This window comes from Neovison vison, chromosome 7 (genome assembly GCF_020171115.1).
Source record: "Neovison vison isolate M4711 chromosome 7, ASM_NN_V1, whole genome shotgun sequence".
NCBI classification, from domain to species: domain Eukaryota; kingdom Metazoa; phylum Chordata; class Mammalia; order Carnivora; family Mustelidae; genus Neogale; species Neogale vison.
This window is the reverse complement of record NC_058097.1, coordinates 22,692,930-22,717,552: the sequence shown is the minus strand read 5'-3', so window position 1 is coordinate 22,717,552 and position 24,623 is coordinate 22,692,930. Positions and strand designations below refer to the sequence as shown.

At 43.7% G+C, this 24,623-nt stretch overlaps 1 protein-coding gene across 2 annotated transcripts in view; it reads right to left on the bottom strand.

The window, feature by feature from the left end:
* The window catches only part of CDH8 (cadherin 8), a 380,375-nt gene extending 356,427 nt beyond the window's left edge, over nucleotides 1-23,948 (bottom strand). For both annotated transcript variants that reach the window (XM_044256018.1, XM_044256020.1), the window contains exons 1-2: nucleotides 23,582-23,948; nucleotides 8,631-9,081 (exon numbers count right to left, since the gene is read on the bottom strand). In XM_044256018.1, the coding sequence (XP_044111953.1) occupies nucleotides 8,631-8,882 (252 nt within the window). In that variant the 5' untranslated portion in view covers nucleotides 8,883-9,081; nucleotides 23,582-23,948. The remainder of the gene's footprint in view (nucleotides 1-8,630; nucleotides 9,082-23,581) is intronic.
* Between the last annotated feature and the right edge of the window lie 675 nt (nucleotides 23,949-24,623).

Genomic DNA, 24,623 nt, shown 5'->3' with positions numbered 1-24,623 from the left:
TAATAGCACATCTTAGAAAATAAAATGGGTAAAATTATAAAGAAAAGAAACCGATAATCCAATCACTTAAACTAGGGGAAAAATCTTTGAATATATTGGTATATTTCCTTAAAGATTCCACCTTATTAATATTTCATATTACTAATATGAGTCAGTATCACAAATTAACTTATTTGATTGTTTATGTGGGTTACATACCAATCATTTAGTATTATGTTTTTTTTGTTTTCAATTTGGGAATTTTTTTTGTCAGAAACAATGGGTAGTGCTTATAAATATGATTAGGATTCTTTCTACATTAGTTTTTTTTTAAGATTTTATTTATTTCTTTGACAGAGATCACAAGTAGGCAGAGAGGCAGGCAGAGAGAGAGGGGGAAGCAGGCTCCCTGCTGAGCAGAGAGCCTGATGCGGGGCTCAATCCCAGGACCCCGGGATCACGACCCGAGCCGAAGGCAAAAGCTTTAACCCACTGAGCCACCCAGGTGCCCCTACATTAATTTTTAAAATCAAAAGTATTGCTGTTATCAGGGGCAAAAGGGGAGTAACTTAAAACAAATAGCAAAATATTGAACATTTCTAAATATGGATGATCAGAGTGACCAGTAAGTACACAGTGGTTCATTATTTTTGTAAATGACTATTTCAGGTGCATATTTTTTCATGTGCACATGCATATCTTAATAGATATATGCCAGGTACTATGCTCATACCACACATGCATTTTTTAACTATAGTCTATACATATTTTATATCTGATTTCTGGTATTTATTTAGCTATAATCATGTCCCCATGTCATAAATCTTTATAATTTTTAGTGATTCAGAGTATTCTGCTCTGTGAATATCCTAGGAAAGCCTTCTTGGTTCTGCAGCCATTTAGGTTTCCCTATGAGGTTTAGCTTCACACTTGTGGTAGAAATCAATGATGTTTGCTTTTTTCTTTTTCTCTGTGGTTTTATATATATATATATATATATATATATATATATATATATATATACTGATTACCTTGTTGTCATTTATTTATAAAATAGGATTACATAATCTGGCTTTTCACCCATCAATTTATGACTATAATCCTTTGCTTCAAGTGGGGAAAATATACCTGCCCCAATGAGATGACCCTAAGATTGAGGATATATTCAAGACTTTTCTTTGAAGAAGTCTGAGTGAATATACTTCTTGGGGTATCTGCAGAGAGAAACACAAATTATCCATCCCCTCACCCGGTCCCCAGACATGGAATGAAACAAACAGGGTGAATGTCTAGAGTTACACAGAGAAAGGATAAGGAGATGATTTGGGATTTGACTCGTGCACTAACTCAGCCAATAGGTCCATGTGTGTTTGTGCATGCATTTGAGTGCATGGGTGTGCATTTAGAGGTTCTGCTGATCCTACAGGACTAATATTATTTCACTTATTTATATCGGTGCCAAAAGACTTCCCAAAGCTCGGCAACGCCTGTTATTTCTAAGTCGGGACACTGGGCAAGACGCAGACAACTCTCATTGTTTCGCCAGATTGAGACCCGCGATGCTGACTTGCATTCCTGCCAAATTATTGGTGCACAGGCTCTGTCTGAGTAGGCAGAGGCTTCACGGAACCAACAGTGAATTGTTCTCGCAAGGCTGAGGATACAATTTGGCTGTGGCTGCGTAGCCCAGTGCTCTTTACATGCAAACGGCCAGCAAAAATAATGGCATGTCAAGTGCAATTTTCTTGCCGGCCGCTGACACCGTAAACTGTAATACAGTGTAATTATTTGGCATCCCGTGTCCTTCATACTAAGCACCACCCAAACGATTTCCAAGTTAGAGAGAAGAGGGAAGGTTAGAAGGTCAAATTTAAAGAGAGAAAATGAGTCAGTGCCTTGGAGGGAGAGAATTATAAATAGATGTGGCATCACCAGCAGTAGAGTTATATCCAAATAAGGCACTGCTCAGAAGCCCAGGTAGGAGGGGAAAAGGGAGGAAAGAGAGCAGAGGAGTTTATGTAAGAGAGAGGATTTAGGATAGATCTCTGACCACCTGGAGAGCAAACTGGTTTTTCCCAAAATAAAGCAATAAGAGGAACTGAGGTTCACAGAGCACAGAACAAGAGCTAAAGGAACCTGGGCAGAAAATCAATAGATGCTACACTCGTTTTTCTTATATTGCTTTCTTTTCCTGTTCCATAGGGATTAGTATCTTAAATATAATTTCATAATCCACTATCCCATAACAAGTGAGGAAACTGCCCAAGAAAGGCCAGGTGACGTTCTTTTCCAGCTGTTTCATAGCAAAGGTGAAAAAGAAAGAAGTCAGATCTCCAAGAGATCCTGCCCATCTTTGTGCCACATTTCAAAGATTCCAACCTTAGTTCTCTGTCTCAGTTACCCTGACCCTCTCCTCAGCTCTTACAACAGTCTTGAACAGGCTACCGCCTCTGCTGGAATGCTGTCTCTTTTCATCCTTGCACTCTGCTTCTCCGGTTCCAGCGTCTCAGTTCACAGACTATTTCCTTAGGGGAGATTCTACATCCCATAGAACAGACCAGCTTCCCATCCACGTGCTTCCACAGAATCAGATTCCTTTACTTCGCAGGACTGATGTCTGTTTTAAAGTGACATTTGTTTTCAGGACTCTCTTCCTAATGTCTGTCTCCCTGCAGTACCTCATTACTTCCATGTGGATTTGTATTTGCTCAGAGCAGAATCGACTGGCCACAATGCTTAGGAGATAGTATGTGCTCAATAAAATACACATTTGTAGAATGACTCAATCGACCATCCTTGGGACCCACAACACAGAGCTCCCATGATGACATCAAACTGTTTACCTCATGTGCATTACATCCAAAGGATATAATTTTTTTTTTTTTTGTCTTAGTTGTAAGATTTGTGAAAGCCGTCATGGGTTTGTTTGTTTCCCTTTGTCTCTTTTCTAAGATAAGAACACATAAGCATATAGGATGCAGGGTCCCATGTACTACCCTATTCTGTGTTGGAATTGGCAGAGGAAGTCAAAGCTGGAGGTCTTGAGCAATGCAGAATGCTTAGTATTTAGGTGCAGAACAGGCTCTGACCCACTTGTTCCACAAAGAACTAGTATCAGGAGTGGAGTTTCTTTGGCTAATATGTGTTTCTCAGAAATTCAGAGAGAAGAGTTCTGATGTACCTTGTACCATAAACACAAGCCTAAGTGCACAGATGGATTAGAATACGGTGGGATCACATCTGCTCGGCCTCACGCCACTGGGACGGGGCCCAGCCTCTGCAGCGGGGATCAGGCAGTCTGCTCAGAAAGAGTTGTTGTAACAACTTATCCATTATCACTAACTCAAAGAAAGACTTGGATTTGTTTTTAAAGGTTTATTTATTTGACAGCAAGAGCTCACATGAGTGGGGGGAGGGGCAGAGGGAGACCATCTTAAAGCTGACTCCCCCACAGTGCCCACAGCGTGGGACTCAGTCTCAGGACCCATGAGATCATGATCTGAGCCAAAACCAAGAGTCAGACTTAAACAACTGAGCCAACCAGGAGCCCCAAGAACAACTAGCAACATGTTTCCCATCCAAGTACTAACCAGGCCCCACCCTGCTTAGCTTCCCAGATCAGACAAGATCCGGTGGGTTCAGGGTGGTATGGCCGTAGACACGACTAGCAACAATGTTTAAACTACCTAGCTGGTCTAGAAAATACTGATATGAAAGGGGAACATGAACATAATGTAAGGTCTCCTTTACTGAAAATTACCACTTGTATTAAATCTTACTGGGTTTATACTACTTTTTGGCAAATTCTCCCATTATTTAGGTGAACTATAAATGAACTCTTCACTCATTTATTCATGCAAAATATTTACTGAGCACTTCCTACATGTAGGCAGCGTTCTAGGTTCTGGGGATATATAGTGGGAAACAAAGGAAACAAAAAATCATTTTTCTTTGTAGAGCTTTGTAGTGGGAGCCAAATCATAAACCAGGCAAAGGATAGAATATGTGTAAAATATGTGAGACAATGATCTTCAGGAAGAAGAAAAAATAAAGCACAAAGGATATGAAATATTAGAGAGAGGACAGGTATTTTTTAGACAGAAGGGGACAGGGAATGCTTCTCTGTGACTATGACTTTCAACCTCATTTTAATTCAACAATATATAGCTGTGTTGCTTCTAACTAGGGGACCCTCAGTAGTCCTGCCCTATCCCCATGACATAGCATAAACCCTCTGCCCAACTAAGATATCTAAGTTTCCACTCTACCCCATCTCAGCCTAAGTGACAAGTTATCCTTCATCCTGCCAAACACACCTAAATATCACCTCTACCTAAATCCACCTGGGATGGGACGCCTGGGTGACTCAGTTGGTTAAGCGGCTGCCTTCAGCTCAGGTCAGGATCCCAGCGTCCTGGGATCCCAGCGTCCTGAGATCGAGTCCCACATTGGGATCCTTGCTTGGCGGGGAGCCTGATTCTCCCTCTGCCTCTGTCTGCCTGTGCTCTCTCTCTCTCTCTCTCTCTTTCTCTCTTTCTCTTTCTCCCTCTGACAATAAATAAATAAAATCTTAAAAAAAAAAAAAAGCATTTAAAATAAATAAATAAGTAAAATAAATCCACCTGGGATAACTGAAAGGATTCTTCTTTGGGCTCTCGATGTCATGTGCTTACCTGGTGATGTAACTGTCTGTCTGTCCACCATTTCAACTACAAACACGTACAATTAAGAATACAATCATGGGGGCGCCTGGGTGGCTCAGTCAGTTAAGCATCCAACTCTTGATTCCACCTCAGGTCATGACCCCAGGGTCCTGGGATCACGCCTTGCGTGGGGCTCTGTGCTCAGTATGGAGTCTGCTTAGCTCTCTCTCCCTCTGCCCTTCCCCTCTAAAATAATAAATCATTTATATATATATATATGGCTGAAGCCATATATATATATATGGCTACAATTACTATGTGAGAGACTATGCCGACATGATTTTATTAACTCTTACATACTTTATTTATTTGGAAAGCCTTTGAAGATTTTTAGTAACTTCTCCAGGGCTAACACTCAGAAAGTGGCAGAGCCAAAGTTCAGACTTCTGGAGATCGCATGTTTGAGGGCTTGTTCTTTCTCTGCACCGGCTGTCTAGCAATACAGTTAAAACACACAATGGACAATGTGAGGGTGTGTGTGAAGTTCTGAAAACCCAATCACTCCAAAACTGGCTCTGCCCTTGAGCATGACCTCAGCCTGTATCGTGGAGGCCCCCCGTCATCCTGACTCACAGGAGGGTCTTTCTTTCTTTCTTTTTTTTAAGATTTTGTTTATTTATTTGACAGACAGAGATCACAAGTAGGCCGAGAGGCAGGCAGAGACAGAGAGGAGGAAGCAGGCTCTCCGCTGAGCAGAGAGCCCGATATAGGGCTCGATCCCAGGACCCTGAGATCGTGACCTGAGCTGAGGGCAGCGGCTTAACCCACTGAGCCATCCAGGCACCCCCGGGAGGGTCTTTTAAAGAACGAGGATGCTCCTAAGTAACTAATGCTCCAGAGCCAGTTCCTGGGGAGAAACTCAGCAATGAAGTGGTTTCAAGCTGCATGTGGAAGGGTGTGCACGGAGATAAAACACCGCAGAGCACCGGCGGGCACCTGGTTACAGATCTTCCCGACATGCAGCCTGACTTATAAGCTGATGCAGTCACCTGAAATGTAGTTTGGGCTTCACTACCACCCAAGAGCCTCAAAGGCTAAGCTACAGTATTTGGGGGAGCAATGTTCTTTAAGGGGAAATACGTATGATTGGAAATGCTTGCGACAATGTCTTCAGGAAATAAGTTTAACTCTGATTTAACAACTGTGAACTGGCCGGGGTAAAGGAGGGAGAAAGAGCTAATTCATAAAAACAGTCATAAAGACTCAGGAGCATTTTGGCCATTCCAAAATCTTCAGGTTCACTACTGACATTTCTGTGATTCAAAGGAAAAAGAATTGCTTGAATATTACAAAGTCACAGATCGATGTTGAATGCCTGGCTGTTTGCTTTTATCTCTATTACTTAATTTAAAGAAGAAGTTAAAGTTAGTCATCAGGCTCCTATGAATCCAGAACAAGCCCCAATTTAATTACTTTTCCTATTCAGACAAGTATGGAAAGTTCTCCTGGGCATTGCATGTTCAGTTATTTGTATTATATAAAATACTATCACACTGGTACTTCCATAAAGAAATAACTAATACACATGGTGAAAAAATATTCACCAATTACACACAGATGCACATGCTTGTAGACCCAGAACTGCCAATGGCAGAAAAATGACTTGCCTGAGGGCAGGCTAAAGTTCTAAACACCCAAGAAATAGGACTTTATGGACTCTGCACTCCATATTCAGTAACTCCTTTAAAAAAAAAAAATTAAAGATTTTATTGTTTATTGTTTTTTTTTAAAGATTTTAAGTAATCTATACACCTGACATGGGGCTTAAACTCACAACCCCAAGATCAAAAGTTGCTTGTTCCACTGACTGAGCTAGCCAGGCAACCCTGCATTCAAAAACTCTAAAGTGCAGGGCGCCTGGGTGGTTCAGTGGGTTAAGCTGCTGCCTTCGGCTCAGGTCATGATCTCAGGGTCCTGGGATCGAGTCCCGCATCGGGCTCTCTGCTCCACAGGGAGCCTGCTTCCTCCTCTCTCTCTCTGCCTACTTGTGATCTCTCTCTGTCAAATAAATAAATAAAATCTTTAAAAAAAAAAAAAAAACTCTGAAATGCAAATGATGGTTTAAACACTTGGCAGCTAGTTACTAAAATGTGATAGGCTATGGTGGGTAAAATTATGGCCTTGGAAATCCCCAACTTGATCCAAGCTCAGAATTTTTTCCAATTTCAATGACATTGTTTTATTAACCCTTCTAGGCCCCAGTTTCTGTATTTACAAAACAAACAAAAAAACATAATGCTGGTCAAGAAGCCCATATTCAAAGTCCACTGGGCCAGGCGTGTCTGGAAATTCAGAAGTTTTCACATTTCAAAACATATGAAAGCACATAAACTGTATGGAAAGTGGCACCATGAGCAGAGTCTGGGTAGCACCCTGTGGTCAAGCACAGGGTTAACATTTCCCCCAAGGAGTACATCAGCAGTCACAGTAATGAGATGCTTCATGACTATAAACAGCCTCAAGTCAGTTCTGCTACCTGAGTTCGTAACAGGCATACAAAAAAAAAAAAAAAAAAAATTTCAGAGATGTTTATATTTTAGACATTTGAAAAAAAAAGGTGTGTAGATGTATTACATATTGTTTGTGTGTGTGTGTGTGTAGAGAGAGAGACATTACATACATTTATATGCACCGAAATGGGTGGAAAGCTATTGTTAGAATCAAATAAGATTGTGCCCACAAAGTGCTCTCATATTAATGGCCAATACCTAATACACACTCCACACTGGCCAGAGCGTGAGCTCCTTGAAGGCAGAGATCATGGATTTGTTCACTGATACACTCCCATGTGCCTAAAAGAATGTCAGACACATAGAAAGGGCTTCATAAATATTGAGTGATTCATCCTATCTCCTCCTCCAGCTTTCTTTTGTCCAAGTAGACTAACTATATGAAATGAGAAAACATAATCTTTGGAGACTCTCAATTCGCTTTGCCAGACAATGAGGCAGAAGCAGAAATGCACTCAAAAGTTCCCAGGAAAACACAAAGAGTTAACCTGGGTCTTAAAGATGAATATTCATTCTCATTTTATTTTCTTCTTAATCACTGCTTTTGGGAAATGAATACTGTTGGGCATGTTTCACTTCTTAATCTGACTTAGGAAAATCAACCATTGGCAGGCTTATAATTGGAATTCCACCTATGATGACCATGTGTGACGCCTATGAACATTTCTGAGGGAAAAACATGTATTGTCTTCAATAACCAACGGTGTCATTCTGGAAAACACTTATCTACACAAGGAACATTTGTCTAACCTGCCAACAACAACAAAACAAATAGAAATCCACCCGCAGACACAAGGTACGCACGGCACTGTCTGAAATTCTGATTGTGTACATTTGATCCCATCTGACAATGAATGAACTAGTTTCCTCTAGCAAATTTTACTGAATTACAGCACAAAGCACTGTGAACCATCCACCAAGAATTTCCCTTTCTCCATCCTCGCTCGGTTAATGACGGAAACAACAAACCCACCACAAAACTGAAACAAAAAAGGAGAAAAAGCTACCTGCAACTAGACAGATGGGGCCTCAAAACAAAACCAAATGAGTAACATCTTAGGAACTGAGATCGTACAAATTCAAACTGAGCAAAACGTACACCTCTTCCAAACACTTAAGCTAGGGAAAAAGTTCGGCGTGCAGACTTCTTGTACAAAATGAGAGAGAGAAGCGTATTTGCACGTGCATTCCACGGGTATTCCTGTACCCCATGGGGTGGAAGGGGTGGGGGAGACCAGCCTTCACCAGAAGAGCAGTCTGTGCACATTTAAAACTGTTATGCTGGGATTATCCATGCTCCTGAGGAAACCGATAGGTAACTAACCATCTGGCCTAAAGAACTACAGCTAAGTGTGCCAACCATCCTGACGAGTCTGATGTTCAGGATCTAAAGAGGAGAAACAGATCCTGAAAGTGGGATCTGAAAAGCTTAGCTTACCCGGCCAACGAGAATCGGTTCAGGTCCAGAAAACTCTTCCAGGACAAACATTTGATTCCAAACCCAGCCTCTCTTGGAGCGGTTCAAAATCCGCTGTTCTTCAGTCAGCCTGTTTAGTTCCAAAGGGGATCCACCCATTAAAACTTGAGACTGATTCATCGGAGCCATGTAAATGCAAGGGGGAAGAGTAATCCATAATATTATTAGTGGAGTCCAGAGATCCAAGAGCATTTCCGCTGGCCGTTCTGGCATGGTCCCACCAGTTAAGCAAATCACCACGAAAATGAGACAATTACTTTTTTTGCCTCCGGTCTGCAGCCATCCAATTCATCATGCAGTGTGGACCATTTACTTACAGCTCTGCCACGTGTTTATAGCACAGGAAACAGACATCGTCTAAGCCGCTCTTCTAAGACGACCATCCATTGGCGTTCCTTTTCCTTGAAACTGCCTGCGGAAACAAAGAAAGAGAGAGCTCAAGATCCAGGGTCACAGGTCTTGGAACACAATCACCGCCTTTTAAAAGCACCTAAATGGACCACAGCAGACATTTCCCCAACTCTTGGAGTTTAAGAACAAGGATCTGAGGAGTCAGAAGGAATAGATCCTCTTGTTTTTTTAAGATGTTAGTATTTATTTTGTATCTATTTTGTATCTATGTCCCTTATCACAAACTACGTAAGCAACAGAAGTTTTTTCCCTTCTTCCCACCCTCCTTCCCTCTCTTCCTTCACTCCTTGTCTCTCATCAACCCTTGCTTTTTTTTTTTTTTTTTTTTTTAAATAATGCAAGTTGGGGCATGTGCAACATAGTACATAGAAGAGACTGAATGCTCCTTCCTTTCTTCCTTCCTCCCTTCTTCCCTCTCTCTCTCTCTGCTGATTTAAAGGTTAGTTCTCCTTCATTCTATGCTGAGCTGTATGAAGAAACTAGTCCCTAATGGGCAATTTTTTTTTTTAATTTACACATGAGAATGAGAAAGGAAATTTCCCATTTTTACAGTCTTAGCTGCCACAGGGCATCAGAAGGGACGGTCCAGTTCAGGGTGCAGACTGCAATTCTCTGCCAGGATGCTAATAATGAGTGAATAAAATTAGAATGTTCCCAGAGAGAAATTCTGTAATGTCCGGCATGTATGCTGTAATCGGACGGTGTCAGGGCTCCCATTCTAAATGTACAGTTGGACAGGAGATTTAAATTATGAAAAGCTCCTTTGGGAATGAAATATGGTAAAAATACAATTTTCAATTGAGGGGATTCAGAAAGGGATGGGCAAAAAATTCCCCATTACCTGAGGTGTCAAATACATTTTTTTGCTTACCTTCAGCATGGCGAAATGTGTTTCTTCCCTCTCAAAAAAAATTATTTTTAAAGAAATAATGTTCACTGCAGATCCCGGAGAGAAGCCTTGCTGAATTAGATTAAATGGGAAAATAATTCCTCAAGACACCATCGGGATCGGTTTGGCTCAGGGAATTCGTAATGGGGTAGGGAACCTTTCACCCCTAGGTCCCTGGTTCCATTCTGGCTCAGAATGGGAAAGCGAGAAAGTCATTAACAGTGGCTGGGCCAGTGAGTGGCCTTCGTGAAGCCAGCTGAAATGGCAGACTCGCATTCTGCTGCAAACACAGGCTGTATCTGATGGAACAAGATGGCCAGAGGAATCACCGGCTGGTCACCTTTTGCTGGGGCCCAGCTCCCACTCGAGGAGGGTTTAGCTCAAGGGGCCCCACCCTGATGAGTGCCTAGGGGAACCATTGCAGACAGCACTTGTTCTGTAGACTGAAGAGAAGAAAAGCTTTCCATAGGAAACCAGCTCAGGGAAAAGAAGAGCCCAAGAACAATGTCTTCTACTTCCCCTGGAACTGCAGCACACCAAGGGAAGACCAGCTTTCTGGAAAGCAGATTTGCACCAAGACCGCCTCTCTGTGCCAGCGTTGAGAGCAGACCTTTGCAGGCTTCAGATTTGAAACAAAATGTCAAAGTTCTCAATAAAACTACCTCCAAATATTAGTATCTTTCTGCATTGCCAAACCGCTTATTTATTTAACCCGCATCTACCGCACGGGCATCGATTACCCTGCCCTCTCCTAGACAGGCGCCTGGGGTACTGCTGGGGAGCACCACTGTAGGCTCCTGACTCCTCTGGGGAGGCAGAGAAGCCTGGGTTTGAACTCTAGCTCCCCCCACTTGCGTCTCTGTCATGGCGGATGGAATACTCAAGTTCTATGAGCTTCAGTCTTCTCTACTGCAAAATGGCAGTAATAATTCCTCCAGGCAGAAGAGTGAGTCAGAATCAACCGTCTTACAAAGCAGCAGGAACCCACGGAAAGCGCTCACTGAACTGGGGTTCCTGTGATTGTTTTTTAAGGGAGGCCATGAAGGTGCTATTGATGTGGTCCCTGACCCTGGGAGACTTTGGTTAAAAAAAAAGTCAAATGAAAGAGCAGAGGGTTCAGCTGTGTGACCTCTACAGGAGGAGTGACACAGGGCACTCAAAACCTTCCAGAAGGTGAGATGTGGGAGGGTATCAGTGGGGCTGGGGAGGAAGGGGAGACTGATCCTGTCCACATAGCCTCAGTCTATTCACATCTCAAGAAAAAGGGCACAAAGTCTCTCTAATTTCCCCTTCTGCATGAAGGTCATCCCTGAATGCTCAAAAGCCACACATGCCCTTCTCTGGGATCGAGGGCTACAAAGACGAGAAGCCTGAGCGGTTTGTGAGTTTCCTCCAGCATCAGCCTGCCTAGGGACTGAATTTTAGTTAAAGAACTGCACTTACCAGTTTCATATCTGGGGGACAACCACCAACAATAACAGCAACAACTATAATAATACCTAACTGGTTTATTTTGAGGGTGAAAAGAGGTAATCTTGTTAAAGCAATTAGGAAAGGCTAGAATGTACAGTTATTTTTAAATTGTGCCAAATACTGTGAAAGTATATTCAGGCATCTGCTCTGTTGTTAATGATTCTGGGATAAGAAAACCTAATCCCATTTTAAACACATAATAGACACTTCCTTGATAGAAGCCACCAAAGGGGCACCCAGGACAGAATGTGACATGAACCTACCAGAATCAGGTGAAAAGTGATAAAAACCCAATTATATAAATAATTGTGTACAATAGCTTTGTTAGTTAGAAAGGATGTATTAATAAAGGAATATATGCATAGCCAAAAATAGTACCCATTAACACAGTATCTTACAGTTAGATAAAGCTTACTGTGCCTCACACTGTTTTGTTCAAAACTGAGACACAGAAGTATTAAAGGACTTGCCCTCCCCACCCCACCCCCCCAAAAAACCCACCTCCAGGAAGGAGCAGACCATTACTTGACCCTAGGTAATCTAACTTTAAAATTCTTTTTTTTTTTATTAATTAATTAATTTATTTATTTGACAGAGAGAGATCACAAGTAGGCAGAGAGGCAGAGAGAGAGAGAGAGGAGGAAGGAGGAAGCAGGCTCCCCGCGGAGGAGAGAGCCCGATGCGGGACTCGATCCCAGGACCCCGGGATCATGACCTGAGCCGAAGGCAGAGGCTTAACCCACTGAGCCACCCAGGCGCCCCAACTTTGCCGAATTCTTAAGTCACTTGTACTATTACTTGAATTTTATTGAAACAGCCCTAGTTATTTTTAGTATCTATTTTAAAATGGAAAACCAATATTGTTTGTTAGAAAAAGATGAACAGTGAATGCTTAGGAAGTGTTTGGATAATATTAAATCGTCAACTCACACACATACATATGTAGGTCTATGGCAAATCACCAGGAAAGACTATATATATGTGTGTGTGTGTGTGTGTGTGTATGTGTGTGTGTGTATATGTGTGTATATATATATACACACATATAGTCGTGTATAAATATACACATACATGTGTGTATATATTCATTATATACATTATATGAATGCATAGTCATATACATACACATTATATGAATACACACAGCTATGCATGTATCTACACTTCCTCTTCAAAATAACCATAATGTAAATATTATTACTTTATTATCGTCATTCCCATTTTAGGGATACACAAACTAAAGCACAGAGAGATTATTATTTTAAATAATGTTTTATTTGCACTTAACTAAATACTATCAAAGCCCGAGGTCATTTCTCTGTTAAAAGGGAAGGCCAGCAACAGTTAGACACAAGGGTATGCTGTTAAATATTTAAGTGGCTCTCAGAAAGAAAAAAAAGAATCCTTGATTTTCCATTTCCATAATGTAAATACCTCCTCCAATTTTAAGCTCTCACTGTGGCCACTAACAAGTTCTGGCAGTTCCTGAAACTTTAACAATCAGCTCCAGTAACCCTCATAAGAGTCCCTTCCTTGGCTCCCCGCCCCGGGGGTGCTTCTCAAACCATAATATGCATACAAATCACTTGGCAAATCACTTTGCTAAAACACAGATTATGACCCAGTAAATCCAGGGTGAGGCAGGTGACTTTGTATTGCTAATCCTGTCTCCCATGAGGGCAGATACTGTGGGTTTGAGAACCACAGTTTGAGAAGCCTGGGGTTTGAGCAAATAAGATCACTTCCCAACTCTGACCTTTTCCTTAAAATAACAAAGGATTTACTGGTGTGGTACCAAGTCATTTCCTCCACGCCCACGCACTGCTGACCATCCCTGTGACAGAGGAGGACATACATACATCAAACTTTGAGAACCCCTGCCCTAGTGGTGTGAATGAGTAGAAAGGATTTTGCATGATGTCATAACACCCCCAGCACACACACCCCTGTACAAACTTTTTTTTTTTTTTTAAGATTTTACTTATTTATTTGACAGACAGAGATCACAAGTAGGCGGGGTGGGGGGGGAGCAGGCAGAGAGAGAGAGAGGAGGGAGCAGGCTCCCCGCTGAGCAGAGAGTCTGATGCGAGGCTCCATCCCAGGACCCTGGGATCATGACCTGAGCCAAAGGCAGAGGCTTTAACCCACTGAGCCACCCAGGCGCCCCTCCCCTGTACAAACTCTATGCATATGGATTGGTGAAACTGTCTCACTAACTATGAGACTTGGCCTTCATGTCAGCAAAGGATGCCTTGGAGAGTCCACCCGGAGACAAATGAGATTCTGCTGTGCCAGTTAGAACCATACTATTCATACTGCTTGTACCGCGCCATAGGCAAAGCTTACGTCCTCTTCGGTGATCAGAAAATAGCTTTAAAGGAATTCCTGAGATGCAACCAAATGTTATGTCCCTGTTATCGGAATTAATAAACATTGTGAACAGTAACTACATACATAAACTGCTTAACTCTACGCAAGGAAGAAGAAATTGAGCAAGGTTGTAAAGCTTGGGTAAAAAAAAATCAATTTATTTTTAGATTTTCCAACCACAGTATGTATGTCTGGCCAAGCAATCCACTTCATTATAATGTTGCTGCATTGATTTACACCCAGATAGTGAGATGAAGAGATTTTACAGCCTCTCTGGAATTCCTACAAGTAAAAAAGTCTTTAGACTTTTCCCCCTAAGAAAATACCTTCTCTTGGGTAAGAGACTTGCAATCTGCCTTTTCATTCATACACACATTTTAGAGATAGTTCTAATTACAGCCTGGATCTTACTCTGCTGACCCCAACATTTTTTTAAGGTGAACTAGCTCAGTGCTCAGATACGTTAAGTTATTATGCAAAAAATATATCGCACCATCGATTTTGTAAATAACGTAGATTAAAGTTCCAAATGGTAAGCCACACGCTGATAGGTGAAGTCAAAAATAAAAATGGGCTTTTACAGACACTTTAGGATTCAATCCAGCAGATTATTGTGGTTGACAGGAAATTATGCTTTTATTATCCACTGAGCTTAGCGGCCACAATATTTCACAGAAGCAAAAATGACACACAGGACCAGAGAGTTTCTATTAAAAATGTTTCTGACCTTGAATTTAGAACCATTAGCAGGCTGCTTCAAAACAGGTAAATGCACACTGAATTCAAAGTGGTGTTTCAGAAACACAGACGGCTACCCGATTCAGTGTGTGGCCCAGGCAATTCACGCCAAGCTCTGGATGACGAGAACAGAACAGGCAGGGATATATTTGGGTTTTAGAGAGGGATGAGTCTTGCATGTGTCCAAATACAATTCAAGAGAATTCTCTTTTCTAAAGCCTTCAGAATTCCCTGAGCAGATTCCCTTGGCAGACAGAGTAGGATTCTAGATTTGTTGTTGATCTGTATTCATCTCCCCATCAGCCACAGCCCTCTGGTCATTTTCCCTTGGTATCATACCATATCCTTAATCCTGATATTTATCTATCCAAAAGCATATATCATTTGCTTATTTTGCCACCCAGAATGCCTGCCAAATTCATTCTGCTCTGTTACTGACATGCTACTCTTTCTCTTTAAAGTTTCACAATTATTGGTTACCCTTGCAAAAATAAATGCCGCTCCTTTACAAGGGGTCAGAACTTGTTCTACACTTAGAAACTGATCTATTTGTTACAGAAATTTCAGCTTAGGATGACCAAGTCTGTGACTAAAACAAGGTCACGATAAGGCCACTTTTCTAGTGTTATAGACCCCGGCCTTAATTCATAAAAACTTTCTTGAAATCATGAAGTTAAGATGTTGAAGATAGGATTCTTTTCTGTCAGACTCTTAAGGCAGAACTGGATTGAGATCGTCTCAAAAGATGAACACAAGTCCCATGATTGTTGATTAAAGTCCCTTGTTGGTTAAAGACACACTAATGCGACGAAGTGATTTTTCAGGACCAATCTAAAGCCCTTCTTCTCCATTTGAAAGACGCATCCTTTGCTGCCTTTAAATCATCTGTTCAAAACTTAACAGTCAGAGACCGAAGGAGTGAAAACAATGGGCTTGCCCTTTGTTGGAAGAGGGCATCATGAGGATGTGATCACCAATGGATCAGAGAGCTGGCCCAGGGGTTCAAAGTCTTCTTATCTACTCCCTTGTCCTTGGAACTAAATGCTACCCACTGTTCCCTCCCTGGAGTCAACTTCAAGAACTCAGCGTTGAGGACATAAGGTATTGTTGAGACCACCTGGACTAAACACGTGACTAAACCCCATGGAGATCGCTATATAATATCTTAAGATTCGGGGCACCTGGGTGGCTCAGTTGGTTAAGCATCTGCCTTCAGTCCAGGTCATGACCCCAGGTTCTGGAATCAAGCCCCATGTCAGGCTCCCTGCTCAGGAGGGTGTCTGCTTCTTCCTCTCCCTCTGCCTCTCCCCCAGCTTATGCTCTTCTCGCTCTCTTTCTGTCAAATGAACAAATAAAATCTTTAAAAAATAAATAAAATCTTATGAATCTAGCAGGGAGCTGTGGAGATCCACTCATCTTGCGACAAACTGAGTGAAAGCCTCATATGTGAGTTCCCTTGCGTATTAGACCTGCCACCTACCAGTCAGGACTGTTCTGCTTTCTTTGGTCACTCTTTGCGCTTTGTGTACAGAGGCCAGTTTCAGAGTTCATTCTGGGCACTCCAAAGGCTGTGAACCAAAATGCTTTAAATCACAGTAACCAACAAAAATCAACCTTACCCTTGTCGATTAGTAAGAGAACTGAACAACGGAAGCTCCATGACACAGTGGTTGAAAACACTGAGTGTGGAGTCAAAAGTAGTTTGAATCACTGTTTTGTTTTGTTTTAAGATTTTATTTATTCGACAGAGACAGCAAGAGTGGGAATACGAGCAGGGGGAGAAGCAGAGGGAGAGGGAGAAGCAAGCTTACTGCTAAGCAGGGAGCCCAATGTGGGGCTCAATCCCAGGACCCTGAGATCATGACCTGAGCTGAAGGGAGATGCTTAACGACTTAGCCGCCCAGGCGCCCCTGAATCACTGTCCTTTAATTCATAAGATATCGGAAATGTATCTCAATTGTGGCTGATGAGGGAACTGATGCTCTGGGTTTCATACTCTCTAACTTGAGGGATTGTGGAAAAACTAAAGCATATAAAGCTCTATCAATGTCCAGTAACAGCCACCATTTATTGAATACTCCATGTGCTTTACAAAGACTTGATTTATTTAAATACTTCATTTCAATGTTTTGCTGTGAATATCGCTGGGGGAAATCCCAACATTCTATTTAGACAAGCAAATAAAAGAATTTCCCATTCTTCTTTAAAGAGAGAGAGAGAGAGAAAGGAACCATGTTGAATATGACTTAAACATTTTATAAATAGTTTTTCCTACCCACAGCTAACACACAATTAGTGACTTCATAGTTCTATTAAGCTTCTAAAGGGCAGTATTTTTATCCCTTTCCCAAGAGCCAACCATGTCTGCTCTTTCCATTGAACACAGGGCATTGTCTTTCACTATTTTCTGCGGAGAGGACAACACACAAGCATTAAACATTCACATGGAACCTATTCATTTGATAAATACTCAGTGAAAAACACAGGCTGCTACATCGTCTTGTATAATTCCACTACGACCCAATTTTAACCACTCCATTGCAAACATTTCATTGGCCAGGTACTTTAAAAAAAAAAAAAAATTCTGGGGAGTCCCTACTAACTCAAAGATGAGGCCAAAATGATTTCTGAACACTATTCAGAAATTTGCTGAGTGAAGATAATGCTGAGCAGAGACTAGGTTCAGATAGTGTCTTCTCCCAAAAGTATTCAGCAAATGTTTTCCATTTATTTCAGGAAATGTTGGCATGACTGATGATGGCTAAAAATCAAAAACTCTCCCTTCGCTTACATAATGGGGAAATGGTTAAAATCAGTTATATCACATAACCAAGACTATAGAGTCTGTAATACTGAACCTGAAATGCAGCCAAGTATCCCAGCATAATAAGTCAAGATTCTGTCAATTAGATTATACCGTGTAGGAACCACCCTTATGAGCGCACCTTACGGTCATCCTTTTATGTTTAAAAGACTTTATAGCTTAAAAACCACCCACTGACACTATTACCATGAACTATGGACACAGATGATGGGATGGGTACCAGCAATCATTTGACAAAAATAATACTGAGATATAATGTAGAATGCTTAGGTCCTGAAATTAATCAAAGTGCTTATATGGATTCTAAGTGTACTACCTTCAGTATACTCTCCTACACAGTATACTAGGTATATCATCTTCACCCACTACAATTTAGTGAAATTCAAAAATAAGACAAACACAAATATGTGTTACCATTCTAATCAAAATAGGTACGAATTAACTTTTTCATATTTTTGGGCATCCCCAATATGAAGAAGGAAATACTTGAACAGAGAAAATTAAATTGTTTGTCAAGCTGAAATAGCCATAGAGAAATAAGGAGGAGAATGTGTCCTTGTAATCTTTATATCAAATTCTGGAGATGAATTTGCATGCGTAAGAAAAGCATTCCCTTATGACATTTCTACCACTGCTTCATCTACTTATGTTATTTGTGTCACATCAGGAATCAAATAATCATATTTTATACATTAATCCATCTAAAAAGAAGCAATGCATGGAAAATGTTACATTATAACATGTAATACAACATGGATGTGCTATAGCATTTTCATTTAATGACATCTATAGAAGAAGATTCCACTTACTTTCCCTTTGCAATATATTCAACATGCTTAAAATATGAATAAATACATCCACAGAAAGACCTTACCATAGATCATATATTATTTTCGTCTGTGTACATGTGAGTGCCAGAAGTCCTGCTGATAACTCGGCAGAGAGGAGTACAGAATTGTCTTCTAAGATGTTCTGACTTGCAGTTCACATGAGGTTAACATGAACTGTTCCATTGAAATATAAAATATACTAAAGAGAGGCAAAAGAGGGAGGGAGAGAAGGAGCAAAGAAGGAAAGGTCCTTCCCTCAGTTATTTTCTACATCTCCAGCAAGGGGAAGGTACGGACATGAAAGTACACAAATGACATTTCCATAATTTAGAGTATTCTCTCCAATAAAACCCAACTTGCATCCCACACAGTTTAATAGCATTCTTGATGTAAGTCTGGTCTTGAAGGCATTCTCCTTTTTACAAAGCTGAATTACGCTTTTATGTTCCCATAGCATTTAACAAGTGACTTCAAGGGAGGAAAAATATGCTTTGTGGAACGTGAAAAACTTGATTTAAAAAAAAAAAAAAGAGAAAAGTTCTATCTAAAGATCAACTTGGGACAATTTTTCCAATTTCTGTAGAGAAAATCGAGGCAGACAGTCACCATACCAGACTTTGGATATTATCCCACCCCAGCCTTTAGTGAAAATCTCCTAGTAAAGGGAGAGGGGGCAGTCTTTGCTAACTGTCGACGCATTAAATAAATGTATACTTAGCACTAACTCTGGGCTTAGCCTCAACTAACCATCATTTTAGCATGTCTTTGGCAGAGAGGGTAGGGAAGTTTGAAGGTTCTCAACCCAAGTGTTATTCTTTTATGATGCTTTCCAAAGAGATATAGAAAACCACATCTATCTATTTCTACATAGCAACAGAACTTAAAAAATAACAAGACTTCTAAAAGCAAGAAGGTGGAGGATATTTATGATAAGGAAGAGCATATGCCATTTAAAACTCAGGAAATAAAAGCTCAGGACACGACAGAGAAAGGAAACAGTATTGGTCATATTGCTTTGCCATGAAGTGGCGTGGGAGATTTAGCTAGAGGCAGCACATGGGAGAAGCAGCTGAATGGCATCCCTTGAACTTATTTCTTTTCTGACCTTTTGAAGTTGCCAGGTTCAACTAATTTTCTCCTCATGGTTATATCTGAAGCTGGTTCCAGAGGCAAGAACCAACAGTTCAGCAGAAATCTATTGCTCATCGCAACTTTCTATGGGAATTAAGTGAGAGAAGACTAATAGCTCTTTGGTTAATTAAGGCCCACCAATTCAGAGGACAACCTTGTTCCATCACTATATTGTTCTATTTCACAAATATAAAATTATGGGATTCTGGTGAAAAAAATTCCAGCACCGCATTTTTTTTTTTTTTTAAAGACACTGGTCAATGTACAAATTTAAGAAGCCAGGAGGGGGAAATCAAATAACCCAGGGCAGATGAAAGGGCAAATGGATCATGATAAAACTCTCAGACTTGACCCATTAAATGAGTGAGTTGTCTAGGTACGTTTTGAAGTTTTGTAGAAGTAAATGTCCTGTATCTATGTGCATGCGTGTTCATATCTGTGGGTGAGTGTGGACCACACACAATACAGAGCAATGAACACCGGCCGTGGTTTAATTCTGACACCAAAGTTAGGAGTCTCTTCCTATACTGAAAAGCAAAATTAGTCCATGTCAGCTGTGAACACAACAGTGCTGAAAACAAAACAAAACCAAAAAAAAATTTTGCCTTTTTTTTTCTGTTTCTCTGAATAACTTTGTAAGCAATATCAAATGACTGAAGCCACCATCAGCAGCATCACTGAGCACATTTTCAAGAGAAAGTCTTGAGACTTTAGACTACATCCATAATTAAAAGGCTACTCTGATTATGCCCGTTCCTTGATTTGTCAAACACAAAACTTGGCTGATGGACCAGAAAAATGTGATGGGAAATATAAACCAAATGTCATTTTATCCCTGAAAATTGCTTCTGGTTTTGCATGGAAAATTTGCTCAGATTGGGATGCTGATGAAGCCGGAGGTGTGCCACCTTGAGTAGGAGAAGGAAGGATTTTTTTTTTTTTCTTAAAGCATGAATTTACTTATGAGGTTTTCTGAACAGTTGGTGAAGTATCGATTCCAACTTTTCCCTACGCGAGCATTCCTTTCTCCTCACCAATGAACAAGGAGAGGAAAACCCTAAAGCACAAATTCTTGAATAGAATCCTTATACCTTCATTCTTTGGAGGTTCCCTGCTTTGCTCCAAAATCCGACGTTCCCTGCTCGCCAGGAGTATCAGACCTTAAATCTGTGCAGTTTACAAGGAAACGTTGTGACATGAGTACACTCAAACCACAGCCTTTACAAATGTTGCCTCACGTGCTCTGTTCCGTCCTGCTGAGTATGTTTTATGGGTTGTTTGTTTTTACACTGAGCATACCACCATTGGCTAAAGTGTGCCCAGTACTGATCTACGGGGTTGCGTTAGATGAATTGTCTGGACGGAGTTCTCCATGATGCCCCAATAAAGTTACTTTCAGGTTAAAGACCTCCTTTCCTTTAGAGTTGATATGTGTAAAGCAAGCAAATGGAGCTGCTATTCTAGCGAGGGCTGCTGTAAAATTGTTTGGCAAAACTCGTAATGCCTTCAAGAACTCAAAAAATGCATCCTAGGCATCAAAAATGCAGTGGGGGGAAAAAACGGTAAGAGGCTTGCATAGAGAGATTTACCCAAATGAAATCTTGAGAGTTTGGGGAGACGGTGGATTATAAAGCAGAAGTGATTTATAATAGTAATAATAATTGGAAATACAAGATCCAGGTTGCCGGAGAGAAAGAGTAAAAGTTTAAATGACAGCATTACAGCACAAATTTCAGAGAACATTAGCCAGCGTCTCTAAAATATATGGTCCATTTGTGATGGTCACAGGATACCCTGACACTCATTTGGCTGGGGTGGGGGGGGGGAATGGAATGAAGAAGATGAACTACACTGGGCAGCCCTCAATAAGGCAATCCCTGGAGTTGCTGGAGAAGCTCTTCTCTGTTTTCAGAGAAAACAGAGTCTAAGCGCTCTTCAGAGTCCAGGGGGAAAAAAAAAAAAAAATATATATATATATATATATATATATATACCAAGGGTGGTTTAAAATCATGCAACAGCTCCAGCATGAAGTGACCATGTAATGGGGATCTTCAAATCTGCTAAAGCAGAATTCTAGATTATTATTATGAGTATTATTATTTAATAAGAGGGATAGACCTAGAATTTCTTTCAGCCACAGTGCTCAAGGAAGTGGAAAACATGTCTGGACAGGATGATTATGGAGAACTCCCTTTGAGAGGGGGGAAAATGTAGCCCTTAAAGAACATCCTTCAAAGGTATCAGGCCTCTCGGTAAAATTCTCTCCCTCTCTGTGTTACACATCACACACACACACACACACACACACGCACGCACCCCAGATAAAAACGCCTGCAAAAAAAAAAAAAAAAAAAAAACGACCGCCTGCAAAACTGGACACAGCTGATGAAAGGCAACAGCAGGGCAGAAATTTCAGTTGTGTTGAGCCTGAAAGGCAGGGCTCATTTTGCATGCAGTGAGGTACAGCGGCGAGGTTGAATGGATGGAAAATCCCACTCTCGAATCTTACATAAATATCTCTTTCCCACATATAGTTTTCCAGTTGAAAAGCTCCCATAATGAAGCCGGAGGTGACAGCCCCGGGAGGGTTGTTAACCATTGAGATGGCCGTCAGGAGCACTGTGAAGAGGACAGGCGCTTCCCAACGGCCCCAACCCGACCCCGGGTCCCTCCTCTCTGCTCGGCGACGGCACCCGCCCCGAGAGGGCAGAGCTCCCGCATACCTTCTCCGAAGCCCCCGCCTCCCCGCGGTCCGCCCGCAAACAGCGTGAAGCCAGGTGAAAGCCAGCAGCCCGCTGATCTGATTAGCAGCTCGGGCGCGCTAAGGGATGGTCGGATCGTGCCTCTTAAAGAGGAAACTCTTGTGGAATCTTCAGGAAGGGGTGGTAAAGTTGCAAGGAAGGACCTTTTCTTCCTCGCGCTGGCTTGGTTATAAGCTCTGTTCTTGAACTGGACCTGAAGTGAGCAGCTGCCAGCCTGGGTTTCCATTACGGGCTAATGTTGCGCGTTTGCAACAATAAACAATTAATGCTGTTTGATTTCTTGCATTGAGCAATCCAAGCAAACAGCTGCCATCTCCGCTCGCGGAGGCGAACGGCCAGAGCCCTCCACGAGCCGCCGCCTCAGGGCCTGCGGGGAAGGGTCCACGAGAACAAAACTTTGAGGCTTTTACCAGATTGGGTGGGAAACGCTTTGGTCTTGGAGACACGGGAAGCGGAGGAAAAACTGTGGGGACCTGTTGGCATCCGCGTTGGCGGCGCCAGGTTTCCGCCGTCTCCCCGCCTGGCTTGGAACCCGGGAGAAGGGGAGTGGGTCCCTTACGAACCTGTTACGCCCTGGCAGAACCCGGGCGAGAGCCCTCTCTGCCGGCAGGGAGTGCGGCCCGCCCCCCGAGTGCTCGCAGACAGGGAGCGGGGAGACGCCAGACGGCGCAGCTGCCCGCTCGGCCGGCGCCCGCAGAGAGGGTCCGGAGTCGCCGGCTCAGGGGGCCTCGGTGAGGGCTGCCTCGCGGGCTCGCGAAGGACACAGCTTGTGGGGTCCTGCCTGGGTTCGGGCCAGCGTCTCGGCGACTGCAGAGCCGCGGAGCGGCTCGAGAGCCGGCAAGTTTGCAGCGGGCACCACGCCTCGCCAGCTGGAGCAGCCACTTGTGGGAAAGCCTCGCGCTGGGGCTCGCGCGGCTGGGTCGCGCGGCCCGCAGCCCCCAGGCGGGGGTCGCCCTCCCTGTCCTCGGGGATCGGGAGATACACACCAAGGCGGCCAAGGGGCAACCAGGCCCCTTCGCCTCCTTTCCTCTCGGGCTCGCACCCTCCTCAGGACCAGCGGCGGGTGTTTCCCATTCACCGCACGGACCCCGCAGTGAAGGCGCGCGGCTGCAGCGTCGCCTGCCTGCCTGGCGAGGCGGCGAAATCGCCAGGCGACCGCAGAGAGGGAGACCCGCTGAAAAACTAAAGAGGCACAGCCTGCTTGCTACTCCCTAGCATCTCCTGTCAGGAGCAGTTTGCCAAATCATCAGGCAGAGCCCGGAGGTGGCCCCGTCAGCTGTGCATATCAAGAAAGAAGACGCAGCTCACCCCCATGCCTGGGCTTGGAACCCGCGTCCACCATGGGGGCGGGAGGGGGGAGGCGGGGGGGGGGTTAGAGACTCGCGAGGTGTCCGAAGGGGTAGGGGGATTCTTAAAGGAAACGGTCCTTTCTGGGTCCTCGGCGCTTGGAGGAAAACAAGGGGCAGGGGGAAACCACTTACTCTTGAGGGTCTCCGCGCTGGCGAATGCCAAGCCTCCTGGCTCACAAACGGCTGCAGGGGCTCGGGGTCGACTCCCGAGAGCGGCGAGCACCGAGCGGTTCCCGCGCGCTGGGCAGACGCCTCCGGATTCCGTTCATGCCTCTCGGAGCAGCGGGGCTCGGCGTGGAGACGCGGGTCGGGCGCGCTGGGCTCCGGCTGTCCGCAGCCCGAAGTGCAGCGAGCGGGTGCGTGCGCGGGACCGTCTGTGCACAGACCGGCGACGGCGGAGGAGATTCGAGGAAGCAAGGAGATTCCGAATAAATCCACTAATTGTGGGCTGAGCGCTCCAGCGTGCGAGCCCGCCTGCCTGCCAAATGTAACTGTGAAGTGATGTGGAAAAGTGAGCCGGGTGCCTCCCCTGACGGATCTCATTGGGCAGAGCGCAGAGGCAGGTCTACCACTTGGAAATTCATGTAAGCAGTTCCCCCCCTCCCCGCCCCCTCCCTGCCTTCCCCCTCGGCTGCCGCGCGCCTGCTCGCGCTTCCCCGCTCCAAGTGGGCGCCCAACTTTTCGCTCCTGGCTCCCGAGCACGCCCCGCGCGTCTCCGCCGCCGGAGCCCCGGCTGAAGATGCGCCCTTCCGTGCGGTGCGCGCAGCCCGCGGAGGGCCGAGCTCGGGGAGAAGAGAGCTGGCAGCGGATCAGAGGCGCGCGGAGGAGGTCCCCGCGAGCTGCCTCTCCCGAGTCTCACCTGAGCCCTGGGGCTAGCGTTGCCTCGAAAAGCGTCTCAGTGACCCACAACCGTTTTCCGTGGGCGGCAGAGGACGCGGCAGGGCCAAGGGGTGCGCGTGGGCGGCTTACCTCGTATTTCCAAGAGCCTCTTGCGGACAGAGTGGGGTGCTTGGCGGACCGCTGCCTACTACTCGGAGGCTACGGCTCAGAGGTGGCGGGCCGTGGTCTTGTGGGTGGAGCGCATTGCTGGCACCCCCTGGCTTCCACTCCTTCAGGGAAATGGGATTGGGGAGGGCACAGGGGCAGCCAGGAAGGGCGCGCCGTAAGTAGGCAT